The sequence below is a fragment of the Ranitomeya imitator genome, chromosome 5 (genome assembly GCF_032444005.1).
Source record: "Ranitomeya imitator isolate aRanImi1 chromosome 5, aRanImi1.pri, whole genome shotgun sequence".
Classification (NCBI taxonomy): Eukaryota; Metazoa; Chordata; class Amphibia; order Anura; family Dendrobatidae; genus Ranitomeya; species Ranitomeya imitator.
In genome coordinates this window covers 658,348,064-658,362,260 of record NC_091286.1, presented here as the reverse complement: position 1 = coordinate 658,362,260, position 14,197 = coordinate 658,348,064, and the positions used below count along the sequence as shown (strand labels likewise).

Below are 14,197 nucleotides of genomic sequence, written 5' to 3'. Positions count from 1 at the left end.
CAGTCATACAGCACACATACAGCACACAGCAGTCATACAGCACACATACAGCACACAGCAGTCATACAGCACACATACAGCACACAGCACACATACAGCAGTCACACATACAGCAGTCATACAGCACACAGCAGTCATACAGCACACAGCAGTCATACAGCACACATACAGCAGTCACACATACAGCAGTCACACATACAGCAGTCATACAGCACACAGCAGCCATACAGTCACACATACAGCAGTCACACATACAGCACAGCACTGAGCACGGCAGGATGTGAGCGGCGGCGCTGAGCTCCGGCTGCGGGCTGGGCTCGGGTGACGTAGCGCCGATGACGTCAGCACACCTGGTAACAGCGGGCAGGCCGGAGTCTCCCTGTGAGGAGAGCAGGGAATCGGCCAGGACTTGGAGGAAGGCCTGCCATTGGCTGGCGCGCATCACGTGACGGCGCCGGGCTCCGAGCTGGCGTTCTAGTTCGCAGTCGTCGTGTGTCTCCGTGTGGTGCGGGCAGGGCGGGAGGAGACACGGTGACACGGTGCGGGAGCCCCGGGGACGGCGCAGCGGATATTGATGGGCTGACAGCGCCGTGTGAGGGGAGCGAGAGGCCGGAGAGGCGGCAGGCAGCATGGGTGAGTGCTTCTCCGACACACAGGGCCCGTGCGGGGGGTCGGGACACACCTGGGCACGTCACATGACTCCGGGATGGCGGGGGTAGTAGTCTCGGGATGGGAGGGGCGAGGAGTGCATCTCCTTAAAGGGCCTGTCTTGTTTATGCGACCCCTTTAAGACTAGTCACTTAAAGGACCCTCCTGTGCCGCCTTCCTTACCTCATAAATCACATTGTGCGGCTGCAGGAAGTCAGAACCCCGCTGCTGGCAAAATAAAGGGGTGCAGCGTGCTTCCCACAGAGGACGCGGGGGCCGGCGCATAATGTCACTACGTGCTATGGATATTGGGGTCTGTCGCCACGGACGATGCATTTGTGCAGTTGGTTGCTGTCCCTGCAGGTGATTGGTTGCTATTGGCAATGTCTTCTGGGGGCTGGTTGCTATGAGTTGAGATGATTGGTTGCCATGGACAATGCCTTTCTGACATTTGTTGCTTTGGTTGCTATGGACAATGTAGTCTTGGACTGGTTGCTATGGGATGATGTGACTAGTTGCTAAGGGCCATACATTGATGGTGTCTGTTGCTACGGATGATGCATTTATGTTGTTGCTATGGGTTGAGGTGATTGGTTGCTATGGGCGATGCCTTTATGGCATTTGTTGCTTTGTGATTGGTTGTTATGGATGATGCATTTATGTGATTGGTTGCTATGGGCAATGTAGTCTTGTGACTGGTTGACGTGACTAGTTGCTAAGGACCGTAGATGGATGGTGTTAGTCGCTATGGACAATGCACTTATGTGATTGGATGGTGTTAGTCGCTATGGACGATGCATTTATGTGATTGGTTGCTATGGACCATGTAGTCTTGGACTGGTTGCTATGGGTTGACGTGACTAGTTGCTAAGGACCATAGATGGATGGTGTTTGTCGCTATGGACGATGCATCTATGTGGTTATTTGCTATGGACCATACCTTAATGGAGCTTGTTGCTATGGAGAATGCCTTCATGTGAGTGGTTGCTGTGGACGGTTGTAAATCTCCATGGTGATGTCAGTCCTATTGCAGGAGTGGTGGAGGAGTGCAGCACAGATCGGACCCCCCGGGAGCCTCTGTCCCTAATCCCGTCATATTTGGTAGGAAACAGCCCTGCAGCTCTAGTACAGTGACGCCCAGACGGACCCTAATTCGGGGTTGGCTCTTGCTCTCCTGTCTGTCAAACCACATAGCAGATCGTTGGGCTTCCAGTACAACGCAGACACGCCATTAGACAGTGACAGCAGCAATGCTTGATGGGAAATGAGGGTAAGGACGTTTAGCACCTATAGTGCTGATAGAATGATGAGTGCAACAGTTCAGTGACTGGGAGACCATGGAAAGTTACACAGCCATGAATCAGGTATACAGGTCCTTCTCAAAAAATTAGCATATAGTGTTAAATTTCATTATTTACCATAATGTAATGATTACAATTAAACTTTCATATATTATAGATTCATTATCCACCAACTGAAATTTGTCAGGTCTTTTATTGTTTTAATACTGATGATTTTGGCATACAACTCCTGATAACCCAAAAAACCTGTCTCAATAAATTAGCATATTTCACCCATCCAATCAAATAAAAGTGTTTTTTAATAACAAACAAAAAAACAACAAATAATAATGTTCAGTTATGCACTCAATACTTGGTCGGGAATCCTTTGGCAGAAATGACTGCTTCAATGCGGCGTGGCATGGAGGCAATCAGCCTGTGACACTGCTGAGATGTTATGGAGGCCCAGGATGCTTCAATAGCGGCCTTAAGCTCATCCAGAGTGTTGGGTCTTGCGTCTCTCAACTTTCTCTTCACAATATCCCACAGATTCTCTATGGGGTTCAGGTCAGGAGAGTTGGCAGGCCAATTGAGCACAGTAATACCATGGTCAGTAAACCATTTACCAGTGGTTTTGGCACTGTGAGCAGGTGCCAGGTCGTGCTGAAAAATGAAATCTTCATCTCCATAAAGCATTTCAGCCGATGGAAGCATGAAGTGCTCCAAAATCTCCTGATAGCTAGCTGCATTGACCCTGCCCTTGATGAAACACAGTGGACCAACACCAGCAGCTGACATGGCACCCCACACCATCACTGACTGTGGGTACTTGACACTGGACTTCAGGCATTTTGGCATTTCCTTCTCCCCAGTCTTCCTCCAGACTCTGGCACCTTGATTTCCGAATGACATGCAAAATTTGCTTTCATCAGAAAAAAGTACTTGGGACCACTTAGCAACAGTCCAGTGCTGCTTCTCTGTAGCCCAGGTCAGGCGCCTCTGCCGCTGTTTATGGTTCAAAAGTGGCTTTACCTGGGGAATGCGGCACCTGTAGCCCATTTCCTGCACACGCCTGTGCACGGTGGCTCTGGATGTTTCCACACCAGACTCAGTCCACTGCTTCCTCAGGTTCCCCAAGGTCTGGAATCGGTCCTTCTCCACAATCTTCCTCAGGGTCCGGTCTCCTCTTCTCGTTGCACAGCGTTTTCTGCCACATTGTTTCCTTCCAACAGACTTACCATTGAGGTACCTTGATACAGCACTCTGGGAACAGCCTATTTGTTGAGAAATTTCTTTCTGGGTCTTACCCTCTTGCTTGAGGGTGTCAATGATGGCCTTCTTGACATCTGTCAGGTCGCTAGTCTAAAGGCCCCTTCACATTTAGCGACGCTGCAGCGATACCGACAACGATTCGGATCGCTGCAGCGTCGCTGTTTGGTCGCTGGAGAGCTGTCACACAGACCGCTCTCCAGCGACCAACGATGCCGGTAACCAGGGTAAACATCGGGTAACTAAGCGCAAGGCCGCGCTTAGTAACCCGATGTTTACCCTGGTTACCATGCTAAAAGTAAAAAAAAACAAACACTAGATACTTACCTACAGCCGTCTGTCCTCCAGCGCTGCGCTCTGCTTCTCGGCTCTCCTCCTGTACTGGCTGGGAGCTGGAAAGCAGAGCGGTGACGTCACCGCTCTGCTTTCCGGCTCACAGCCAGTGCAGGAGGAGAGCAGAGCACAGCGCTGGAGGACAGACAGCGTTAGGTAAGTATCTAGTGTTTGTTTTTTTTACTTTTAGCATGGTAACCAGGGTAAACATCGGGTTACTAAGCGCGGCCCTGCGCTTAGTTACCCGATGTTTACCCTGGTTACCAGTGAAGACATCGCTGGATCGGTGTCACACACGCCGATCCAGCGATGTCAGCAGGAGTCCAGCGACCAAATAAAGTTCTGGACTTTATTCAGCGACCAACGATCTCCCAGCAGGGGCCTGATCGTTGGTCGCTGTCACACATAACGATTTCATTAACGATATCGTTGCTACGTCACAAATAGCAACGATATTTAAACTAATTAAAGCTGCCAAAAAGGAAACAGAGAAGCACATTGCTAAGGAGAGTAAAACTAATCCCAAACTGTTCTTCAACTATATCAATAGTAAAAGAATAAAAACTGAAAATGTAGGCCCCTTAAAAAATAGTGAGGAAAGAATGGTTGTAGATGACGAGGAAAAAGCTAACATATTAAACACCTTCTTCTCCACGGTATTCACGGTGGAAAATGAAATGCTAGGTGAAATCCCAAGAAACAATGAAAACCCTATATTAAGGGTCACCAATCTAACCCAAGAAGAGGTGCGAAACCGGCTAAATAAGATTAAAATAGATAAATCTCCGGGTCCGGATGGCATACACCCACGAGTACTAAGAGAACTAAGTAATGTAATAGATAAACCATTATTTCTTATTTTTAGTGACTCTATAGCGACAGGGTCTGTTCCGCAGGACTGGCGCATAGCAAATGTGGTGCCAATATTCAAAAAGGGCTCTAAAAGTGAACCTGGAAATTATAGGCCAGTAAGTCTAACCTCTATTGTTGGTAAAATATTTGAAGGGTTTCTGAGGGATGTTATTCTGGATTATCTCAATGAGAATAACTGTTTAACTCCATATCAGCATGGGTTTATGAGAAATCGCTCCTGTCAAACCAATCTAATCAGTTTTTATGAAGAGGTAAGCTATAGGCTGGACCACGGTGAGTCATTGGACGTGGTATATCTCGATTTTTCCAAAGCGTTTGATACCGTGCCGCACAAGAGGTTGGTACACAAAATGAGAATGCTTGGTCTGGGGGAAAATGTGTGTAAATGGGTTAGTAACTGGCTTAGTGATAGAAAGCAGAGGGTGGTTATAAATGGTATAGTCTCTAACTGGGTCGCTGTGACCAGTGGGGTACCGCAGGGGTCAGTATTGGGACCTGTTCTCTTCAACATATTCATTAATGATCTGGTAGAAGGTTTACACAGTAAAATATCGATATTTGCAGATGATACAAAACTATGTAAAGCAGTTAATACAAGAGAAGATAGTATTCTGCTACAGATGGATCTGGATAAGTTGGAAACTTGGGCTGAAAGGTGGCAGATGAGGTTTAACAATGATAAATGTAAGGTTATACACATGGGAAGAGGGAATCAATATCACCATTACACACTGAACGGGAAACCACTGGGTAAATCTGACAGGGAGAAGGACTTGGGGATCCTAGTTAATGATAAACTTACCTGGAGCAGCCAGTGCCAGGCAGCAGCTGCCAAGGCAAACAGGATCATGGGGTGCATTAAAAGAGGTCTAGATACACATGATGAGAGCATTATACTGCCTCTGTACAAATCCCTAGTTAGACCGCACATGGAGTACTGTGTCCAGTTTTGGGCACCGGTGCTCAGGAAGGATATAATGGAACTAGAGAGAGTACAAAAGAGGGCAACAAAATTAATAAAGGGGATGGGAGAACTACAATACCCAGATAGATTAGCGAAATTAGGATTATTTAGTCTAGAAAAAAGACGACTGAGAGGCGATCTAATAACCATGTATAAGTATATAAGGGGACAATACAAATATCTCGCTGAGGATCTGTTTATACCAAGGAAGGTGACGGGCACAAGGGGGCATTCTTTGCGTCTGGAGGAGAGAAGGTTTTTCCACCAACATAGAAGAGGATTCTTTACTGTTAGGGCAGTGAGAATCTGGAATTGCTTCCCTGAGGAGGTGGTGATGGCGAACTCAGTCGAGGGGTTCAAGAGAGGCCTGGATGTCTTCCTGGAGCAGAACAATATTGTATCATACAATTAGGTTCTGTAGAAGGACGTAGATCTGGGGATTTATTATGATGGAATATAGGCTGAACTGGATGGACAAATGTCTTTTTTCGGCCTTACTAACTATGTTACTATGTTACTATGTTACTATGTTACTATGATATCGTTAACAATATCGTTATGTGTGAAGGTACCTTTACCCATGATGGGGGTTTTGAGTAATGAACCAGGCAGGGAGTTTATAAAAGCCTCAGGTATCTTTTGCATGTGTTTAGAGTTAATTAGTTGATTCAGAAGATTAGGGTAATAGGTCGTTTAGAGAACGTTTTCTTGATATGCTAATTTATTGAGACAGGTTTTTTGGGTTATCAGGAGTTGTATGCCAAAATCATCAGTATTAAAACAATAAAAGACCTGACAAATTTCAGTTGGTGGATAATGAATCTATAATATATGAAAGTTTAATTGTAATCATTACATTATGGTAAATAATGAAATTTAACACTATATGCTAATTTTTTGAGAAGGACCTGTATAGTTCTCCGTGCAGTAAAGGCAGCGAGGACAGATCGGGGGGATGGGACAGCAAGACCTTAACCCGCTTTTTGGGAAAAAAAAATCTGAAATGGCTTCTTTCAGCTCCTGACTAGTAAACGCTGGGTAATAATAATGGTTGGCGCAGGACGTCTCCGCTCCCCGTCTGTGAGGGTTTTGGCAGAAATGTGCACAACTGAGGCAGGTGACAGCTCGGAGCCATTGGCCACAGCGGCGCTTTGTGCTCCGCAGATTCCCACACCGCACCGCCCTGCATATCTGCAGCATTTACTCTGTAAACAAGGAAGGTGAGCGCCGCGGAAGTTCCCATACCCGGGCTGAATGGGCCGGTGCTTTCTTCACAGGGGCCGATATTTGCCAATTAATTTGGCTGAGTAACGAGCTCTCGTTGGAATTTTTATCCCAATAGTGTAACAGTTATACTTAGAAGCTGGTCAGTGATGAGGTCCATATACTCCATGTGACTCCGCACTCCACTGTACTTGCTCACACTCCGCTGCTTGCACACTTGCGACCACATTCCGACTAGCCGTGTCCATCCTTGCTAAGTTCACTTGTATCGAGTAAGTCTGACCACGTCTAGTCGGCACGGGACCACCTGTATGACAATCACACACTTGCGGTCGCGTTCCAAACATCAGAAAATCCTGCCATTGCGCAGGTCTGCAGACACATAGTGACTGCAGATTTTAGCCCCAAGCCTGGACAACCCCTTTTAAAGGGCCATTCTTAAAGGTACTGTCACACTAGACGATATCGCTAGCGATCCGTGACGTTGCAGCGTCCTCGCTAGCGATATCGTCCAGTGTGACAGGCAGCAGCGATCAGGCCCCTGCTGGGAGATCGCTGGTCGGGGAAGAAAGTCCAGAACTTTATTTGGTCGCTGGACTCCCCGCAGACATCGCTGAATCGGCGTGTGTGACACCGATTCAGCGATGTCTTCACTGGTAACCAGGGTAAACATCAGGTAACTAAGCGCAGGGCCGCGCTTAGTAACCCGCTGTTTACCCTGGTTACCAGCGTAAAAAAACAAACAGTACATACTTACATTCAGCTGTCTGTCCCTTGCCGTCTGGTTCCTGCACTGACTGCTGGCCGTAAAGTGAAAGCAGAGCACAGCCACAGCGGTGAGTCACCGCTGTGTGACTCACCGCTGTGCTGTGCTTTCACTTTCACTTTACGGCCAGCAGTCAGTGCAGGAACCAGACGGCAAGGGACAGACAGCTGAATGTAAGTATGTACTGTTTGTTTTTTTACGCTGGTAACCAGGGTAAACAGCGGGTTACTAAGCGCGGCCCTGCGCTTAGTTACCCGATGTTTACCCTGGTTACCGGGGACCTCGGGATCGTTGGTCGCTGGAGAGCGGTCTGTGTGACAGCTCTCCAGTGACCAAACAGCGACGCTGCAGCGATCCGGATCGTTGTCGGTATCGCTGCAGCGTCGCTAAGTGTGACGGTACCTTAAGTCCTCATAAAATGGTAAAATTGCAAAGGAAAAACAAGCAACTTTGCAATTTACTTCTTAAATGGAGCCTGACAGCTGATGTATGCTGCCCAACCTACAGGGGGCTTGTATCAGGCGCTGGCTACAAGATTGCAGCCAAATATGTTTAAAGGGAACCTGTCAGTAGGATCCGCCCTTCTAAACCGTCTATATGGGCACACAGGTCATAGAAAGCTGAATAAAATGTTTAATTCCAGAGAAATCCACTTTCTTCTATGAGCCAGAAATGGATCTCCCTGAAAATCTGCTCCCAGAGAAATATATATGGGGTTCGGGTTTATGTTCCAGTTCTGGTACCGAACCAAACTTTGGAATAAAAGTTCAATTTGATCCTGAACTTCCACTGATCCGCTCCTCCATAGACGCTGTCAGTGTGAGACATGACATGACTGACGGTCTGCGCTCATGGTCGCTCATGGCTCAGCAGAGCTAATGCTCGGCCCGGCTGGAGTTTATCTGCCACCTATGATACTGCAGAGGCAAAGGGGTTGCCCACTACTAGGAAACATTTAATCATTTGGCTGATGGTGGTGAATAAGATTGATGCCCTCCTATCAGATCGGCGTTGCACTGCTTCCTTCTTCTGCCTTCTTGTAGCCGCTGATTGGCTGCAGCACAGAGGCGAAAGATAAGCTTTTCTGGCCCTTGTGGTACTTTCCTGCTGCAACTGTTCAGTCGGTGATCACCTGGATCCAGCGGCCAGAAGGGTTCGGCAGCGGGTTGGATCGCTGGTCCTGTCGGCGAGGATCCTTTCTGTGTTCCTTTTTATAGTAGCTGATCACTTCTAGGTGCAATCCAATGAATGATCACAGATTGTCCGGCTGCCGGATCCTCAGCCATCAGTGTGTCATTGCCTGCAGCGCTCCCACAGGGGAAATAAAGTATTACATCGTTTTCACTACAGTCAGTGGACTTTTTAAAGCAACTATGAATGTATTAGGATTTCCACAGAGAAGTGCACGTTGTCCCCCTCTAGGACCAGTGCCATAGCCCATGTGCCGGCTCCAGGAAGGATCAGTCTGCACCCCACACATCAGTCTTTGGGGGGCTAGAAGAAGAGCTCTTCCAGTGCTAGGCCCCGGGCCTGTGATCCTAGGTCAGGGTATTATATAGGGCCCGTATAATGCATTGCAGATAGTCTTGTGCTGTGATTAGCAGGAAGTGCCTCTTCCCGGGGTGGGAGGCTGTGGCTTGGAGGTTTTGTCCGGCTTCTTCCTCCGCCGTTTGTTTCCTCAGCAGACAGCTGCTCCCGGTGTCAGGCGGATTATGTTTACCAGTGAAACATTGGATTATGATTCACAGCCGGGCGGGTTTTCTGCACAAGAACACTAAGTGCTGGGGGCTCTGCACAAGTCAAAACCGAGCTCATACGCCCCGGGGTGGTCATGGCGAACTGATCGTGCAGGAAATAAGGGTATGTGCCCACGTTGCGGATTCTCTGCGGGTCCGCAGCGCTTTTTGCAGTGCAGAACCGCTGCAGATCCGCAATTGATTTACAGTACCATGTAAATCAATGAGAAAAAAAAATGCTGTGCACACTTTGCGGAAAATCCGTTGCGGTGAATCTGCAGCGTTTTTGTACCCATTCCATTATAGTAAACCGTAGGGGTAAAAAACGCAGCAAATCCGCAAGAAAACCGCAGCAAAAACGCACAAACGCTGCGGAACTGCACAAAAAAGTGACAAATCCGCAGGTGCGTTTTCTGCCAGGAGAGGCAGAATCCGGACCAAAAATTCCTAAGCCTAATCCGCAACGTGTGCACATAGCCTCAATGTAAAGCTGGACACTTGTTTTTTTTTTTTTTGTATATTCTTTCAAAACGATGATTGGAAAACAAACCCATCTCTTTTACTCAGTGCAATGTGTACAGGGCGCATATATCAATATTTTTACTCCCTGGGTGCTACATTTACACCCTCTCAATCATCCCCAGCAGCGGCTTACTGCATATACCTCACATTTGGTGGCACAGACTTTGGATCTGACCTTGGCTTTGCATCCAGGCTGGTTGTCCTCACTTCTGACAATGACAGTAGGTCCTCACTTCTGCAGGGTTACATCCTTGGCCCTGCAGTCTGGGAGTCTTTAACCCATTACTTTCCAAATTAGACATTTTCATTTTATGGATTTTTCAGAAAAGGGCGTCCCAATATTCAATTAAAAAGGACAATGACATGATTTCCTAATTTGAAAACATTCATTATACAAACACAACACAAAAAATTGGACCTAATTATAAAAATTATAAAATCTTAAGTTGCTAGAAGCAAAAGATTAGGCGTCCCAAAAAAAGGACATTGTTAGATAATGGGTTAACATCACTAGGCCTCATCTGATGACATGATGGACTCTGTGCCGCGACGTTGCAGGGGCATAGTGTGCACCAAATGCTCCCAAAATGCTGCTTTGGAGGAACGAATTAGAAGCTAGACTAGAACTGTTTGTAGAGGTTTTTTTTTGTTTACATTTTTTTTTTTTTTTTGTAATTTATAACCACTTTTAACAGTGATAGCCTGAAATTTGTTAGTAGTAATCCAAGGGAGAGTGATATGTCAGTGTAAGGAGACTTATAGGCCATGCAGTGCTTACAGCTGCAATTTGCATATTAGAAGTGTGAAATTGGTAGTAGTAGCCTAAGGGTTAATGTCACTCCTCACAAGTAGATACATGTCTGACATGCATGCCAGTCTAAGGAGACTTATAGGCCATGCAGTGCTCCTGGCATGGCTAGTAAGCCCTCTTCATGTGTGTAAGTGAAAGGACAGCTTCAGAGTCCATATAGTCAGGCCCAGGAGCTCCAGGCTAGCCGTGCTACTATTTGCCCTAGTGCCTACGTATAGTTTGATCGCCCCCTTATGGTGGAGGAATGGTGGCAGCTCCATGACGTTATTTTCCTAGCTGCGGCCCTGTATTTGGAGGCCGTGGATGCCCCTCTGTTCCCAGGATAACCTCTTGTAAAGCCGCCACCATGTGTCACCGATTCATTACTGACCCTCCCTCCATTCTCGTTCCCTTGCATCTCAGGAATTTCTTACTTCGCTGCCTCATTACTTTCTTGGCTGTTTCTAAATCTATGAAAAGGTTTTCTTGTCGCAGGAAAGGACCACGTGCAAAACTCTATTAAATGTTTTTTTTCTTTAGGGAAGTGTCGGGGTCTGATGCCTGCCTCCAGGAGTCAGTCTACCATTCATTGTACCTTGCGGTTAATTCTGAGGCAGTGGGTCCGGTCATGGCGCTTCTCCCTGGTTTTATAGGAACAATTGTATGTTATCATTTTATCAGGTCCTAGAGTTCGGGGATTACAGTGTCTGCGACATATGACAACTTGGTCAATAGGGGCTTTCGTAAATAATGATGGTTCTCCCAAGTGATGAGCAATTTCAAACAAGAATATATATATATATATGTATATGTATATGTATATATGTATATATATATATATATATATATATATATATATATATATATATATATATATATATATATATATGTGTGTTTCAAATTAATATCATACAAATTCTCTATACAGGTGATACTATATTGATAAAAAGGACCAAAATACTGTCCATACCAAAAAGTGACCAAATAACCAACAAATAAGTGCTCATAAAACAATAAAAAAAAACTGTTGGCGTGAACTAAGAGTCCCTAGGTGTATCGCCTAAGCTCACACCTACCTGGCTGCAGAGGTTGGCACCCTAGGGGGCAAGCGTGTTGGCGCCCCCGCTCCACGATGGCTGACCCTAGGGGCCCTGATGTACCCTGCAGCCACTACAGAAACCTTCTACCCAAGTCCTAGAGGGGCCCCTACCAATAACCATAGATAGACCTATGCTAAGGATACTCTAAACACCCAACCTGTAAAAACTATAGACTGAACACCAACCAGTGGTATAATAGTGAATGATCCCAATGATGAATAGGGTTATTCCAAACCAGACTACTGGGATTAAAACCACCACAGCAACATCTCATATGATGCACTCACTATCACAATAATTGAAGTATTGACACATAAAGATGCACAAAATGAGACCAATGCAAAAAGTGCTCGATAGCATATCAGATACTGAAAATGTCAATACTCATCTTGTTCTTTTCAGCTAAATGCCAAGCTCTCTATACAATACTTTTCGGGTACGTGCCCACGATCCGGGATAGCAGTATTTTGGTTGTAGCTCACCTGCGCTGTGTCTAAAACACTGCCTTCTAGGTTACAAGCACAGTAGGTGGGATTTCTATAAATCCCATGCCCACTGTACTCTATGTGATGCTGCGTATACTCCCCCGCGGTGCGGGTTTCTGAGCCGCAGCATGTCAATAATCTGCAGTGGAGCCTCGCCCATAGCCATTCACTAGATGTGCATGGTTCACAACAAATGTGCTGCGTTCAAAACGCTGCTATATCCTTATCGTGAGCACATAGCCGAACACTTAATGCTGCTGCTAGTTAAAGGGGCTGTATGGCCTAAATAAAAAAAAAAAAAAAAAAAAGTTTTGAGAGGGGAGGAAGGAGGGGGTGAAAATAATTACACGCGTGCCTTCTGTCATTCTCACGGATTCTGCACGGGCCGCGCCAATGATCTTCTTTGGCACTGAAAGTAATGACTTCACTGAATCACTGAGGCCTGTGATTGGCTGCAGCGGTCAAGTGACTATAAACTGACATCATCTCTTCCGCTGCCAGCGCAGACCACCAGAGCGGCCTACGAGGGATCCACGGGGGTAACAGCGCATCCCTGATGTTGTTTTTCAGGCCACCCATGGCTCAGTAGCGTATTTTTTTTTAATCAACCCCTTTAAGACAGCGGGTATGTGCTGCGATAAGCCAGGACTGCTGCCAAGTGCCTGACTGCCGCTCCGGTGGTGGACATGTAGCAGACGTTATGGACCGGCGCCAGTCACGCACACACCTCCGAATTTCCCTAACTCCCCCATAAATCCACGTATCCGCCTGTTTACTGCCGGCGATATCTCTGGCATCGCTCCTCTCCCAGGGGTAACGCAGAATCTGGCATTGTGAAGTCCAGCATGGCCGTCCTTTGCCCAGGAGAAGGCTTGCACAGGCTGATCTGTTCCGATGACGCCCGCTCTCCATACCTTGCGATGGTCGTTCTTTCCCCTTTGCATTTATTGCACTCGGTGACAATATGTCGTCCGTCCCCCATCCATGACATTCTTTTCATACAATCTAAGCTCTGGAGGCCGCAGTCACTTCCTCCACGTGACAAGCAGGAAAGCACTGAGCCGTCTGGCTGCGCTGCTGTCGCCTGCAGGTGTCGTCCTGCACCAACGTCTGCATGTTGTGTGTGCAAACACCTGGGGCAGAGGCGGCCATGGCTAAAGCACGGAGGGGCCACATTCTCCTGTCTGGAGTCGCTCTTCCAGTATACAGCGTACAATGGCGTGTACGCCGCAGCTGGGCATCCTTTGTATTGCTGCACCCTCCAGCAAAGGTCAAGGGGTTCTACAATTTGGGGGGCCCCTTTCTAATTGTTGGGGTGGGACAGGCGAAGCCTCAGTCAGGGAGAAGTACATTGTCTCAGCACTTTCCCTGCAGCCTAAATGGTTCCCTAAATAAAAGCTGGTCAGCACTGTCACTTTCACATTTGATAATCATTTTTGTAGGGTAAAAACTCTGTAATTTGAAGTATCACAATTCTCCCGGGTTCTTGCTTGTCGGGGGGGCCCTATGTTCCTTTCCTAATGATTTTCCGTTCAGACCAGCAGCACAGTTGTGACGCTCATCCGGACAGTGCACTTTCCAATGCAGCGAGCAGAGGCACTTTGTAGCATCCTGAAAGATGAGAAAAAGAGGTTAGATTATACTCACCCAGGGGTGGTCCCGGTACGATGGGTGTCGCGGTCCGGTCCGGGGCCTCCTATCTTCATAGGATGACATCCTCTTCTTGTCTTCACGCTGCGGCTCCGGCGCAGACGTTCTTTGCCCTGTTGAGGGCAGAGCAAAGTACTGCAGTGCGCAGGTCCTGGGCCTCTCTGACCTTTCCGGCGCCTGCGCACTGCAGTACATTGCTCTGCCCTCAACAGGGCAAAGTACGCCTGCGCCGGAGCCGCAGCGTGAAGACAAGAAGAGGATGTCATCCTATGAAGATAGGAGGCCCCGGACCGGACTGCGACACCCATCGTACCGGGACCACCCCTGGGTGAGTATAATCTAACCTCTTTTTCTCATCTTTCAGGATACGTCAGGGGCTTATCTACAGCATTACAGAATGCTGTAGATAAGCCCCTCATGCTGGTGGGCTTAACTCGCCTTCGATTTTGGGGGTGACAGGTTCCCTTTAAAGGGAATCTGTCAACAGGTTTTTTGCTGTTTAATCATAATGTAGCGATAAGACAGCCTGATTCCTGTGATGTCGCTTAATAGGTTGT

The 14,197-nt window shown here is 47.3% G+C and overlaps 1 protein-coding gene across 1 annotated transcript in view; it reads left to right on the top strand.

Moving 5' to 3' along the window:
• The first annotated feature begins 436 nt into the window (after positions 1-436).
• Positions 437-14,197, top strand: part of CD2AP (CD2 associated protein) — a 99,701-nt gene continuing 85,940 nt past the window's right edge. Inside the window, exon 1 of the mRNA XM_069728188.1 lies at positions 437-633. Coding sequence (XP_069584289.1) covers positions 630-633 — 4 coding nt within the window. The 5' untranslated portion in view covers positions 437-629. The remainder of the gene's footprint in view (positions 634-14,197) is intronic.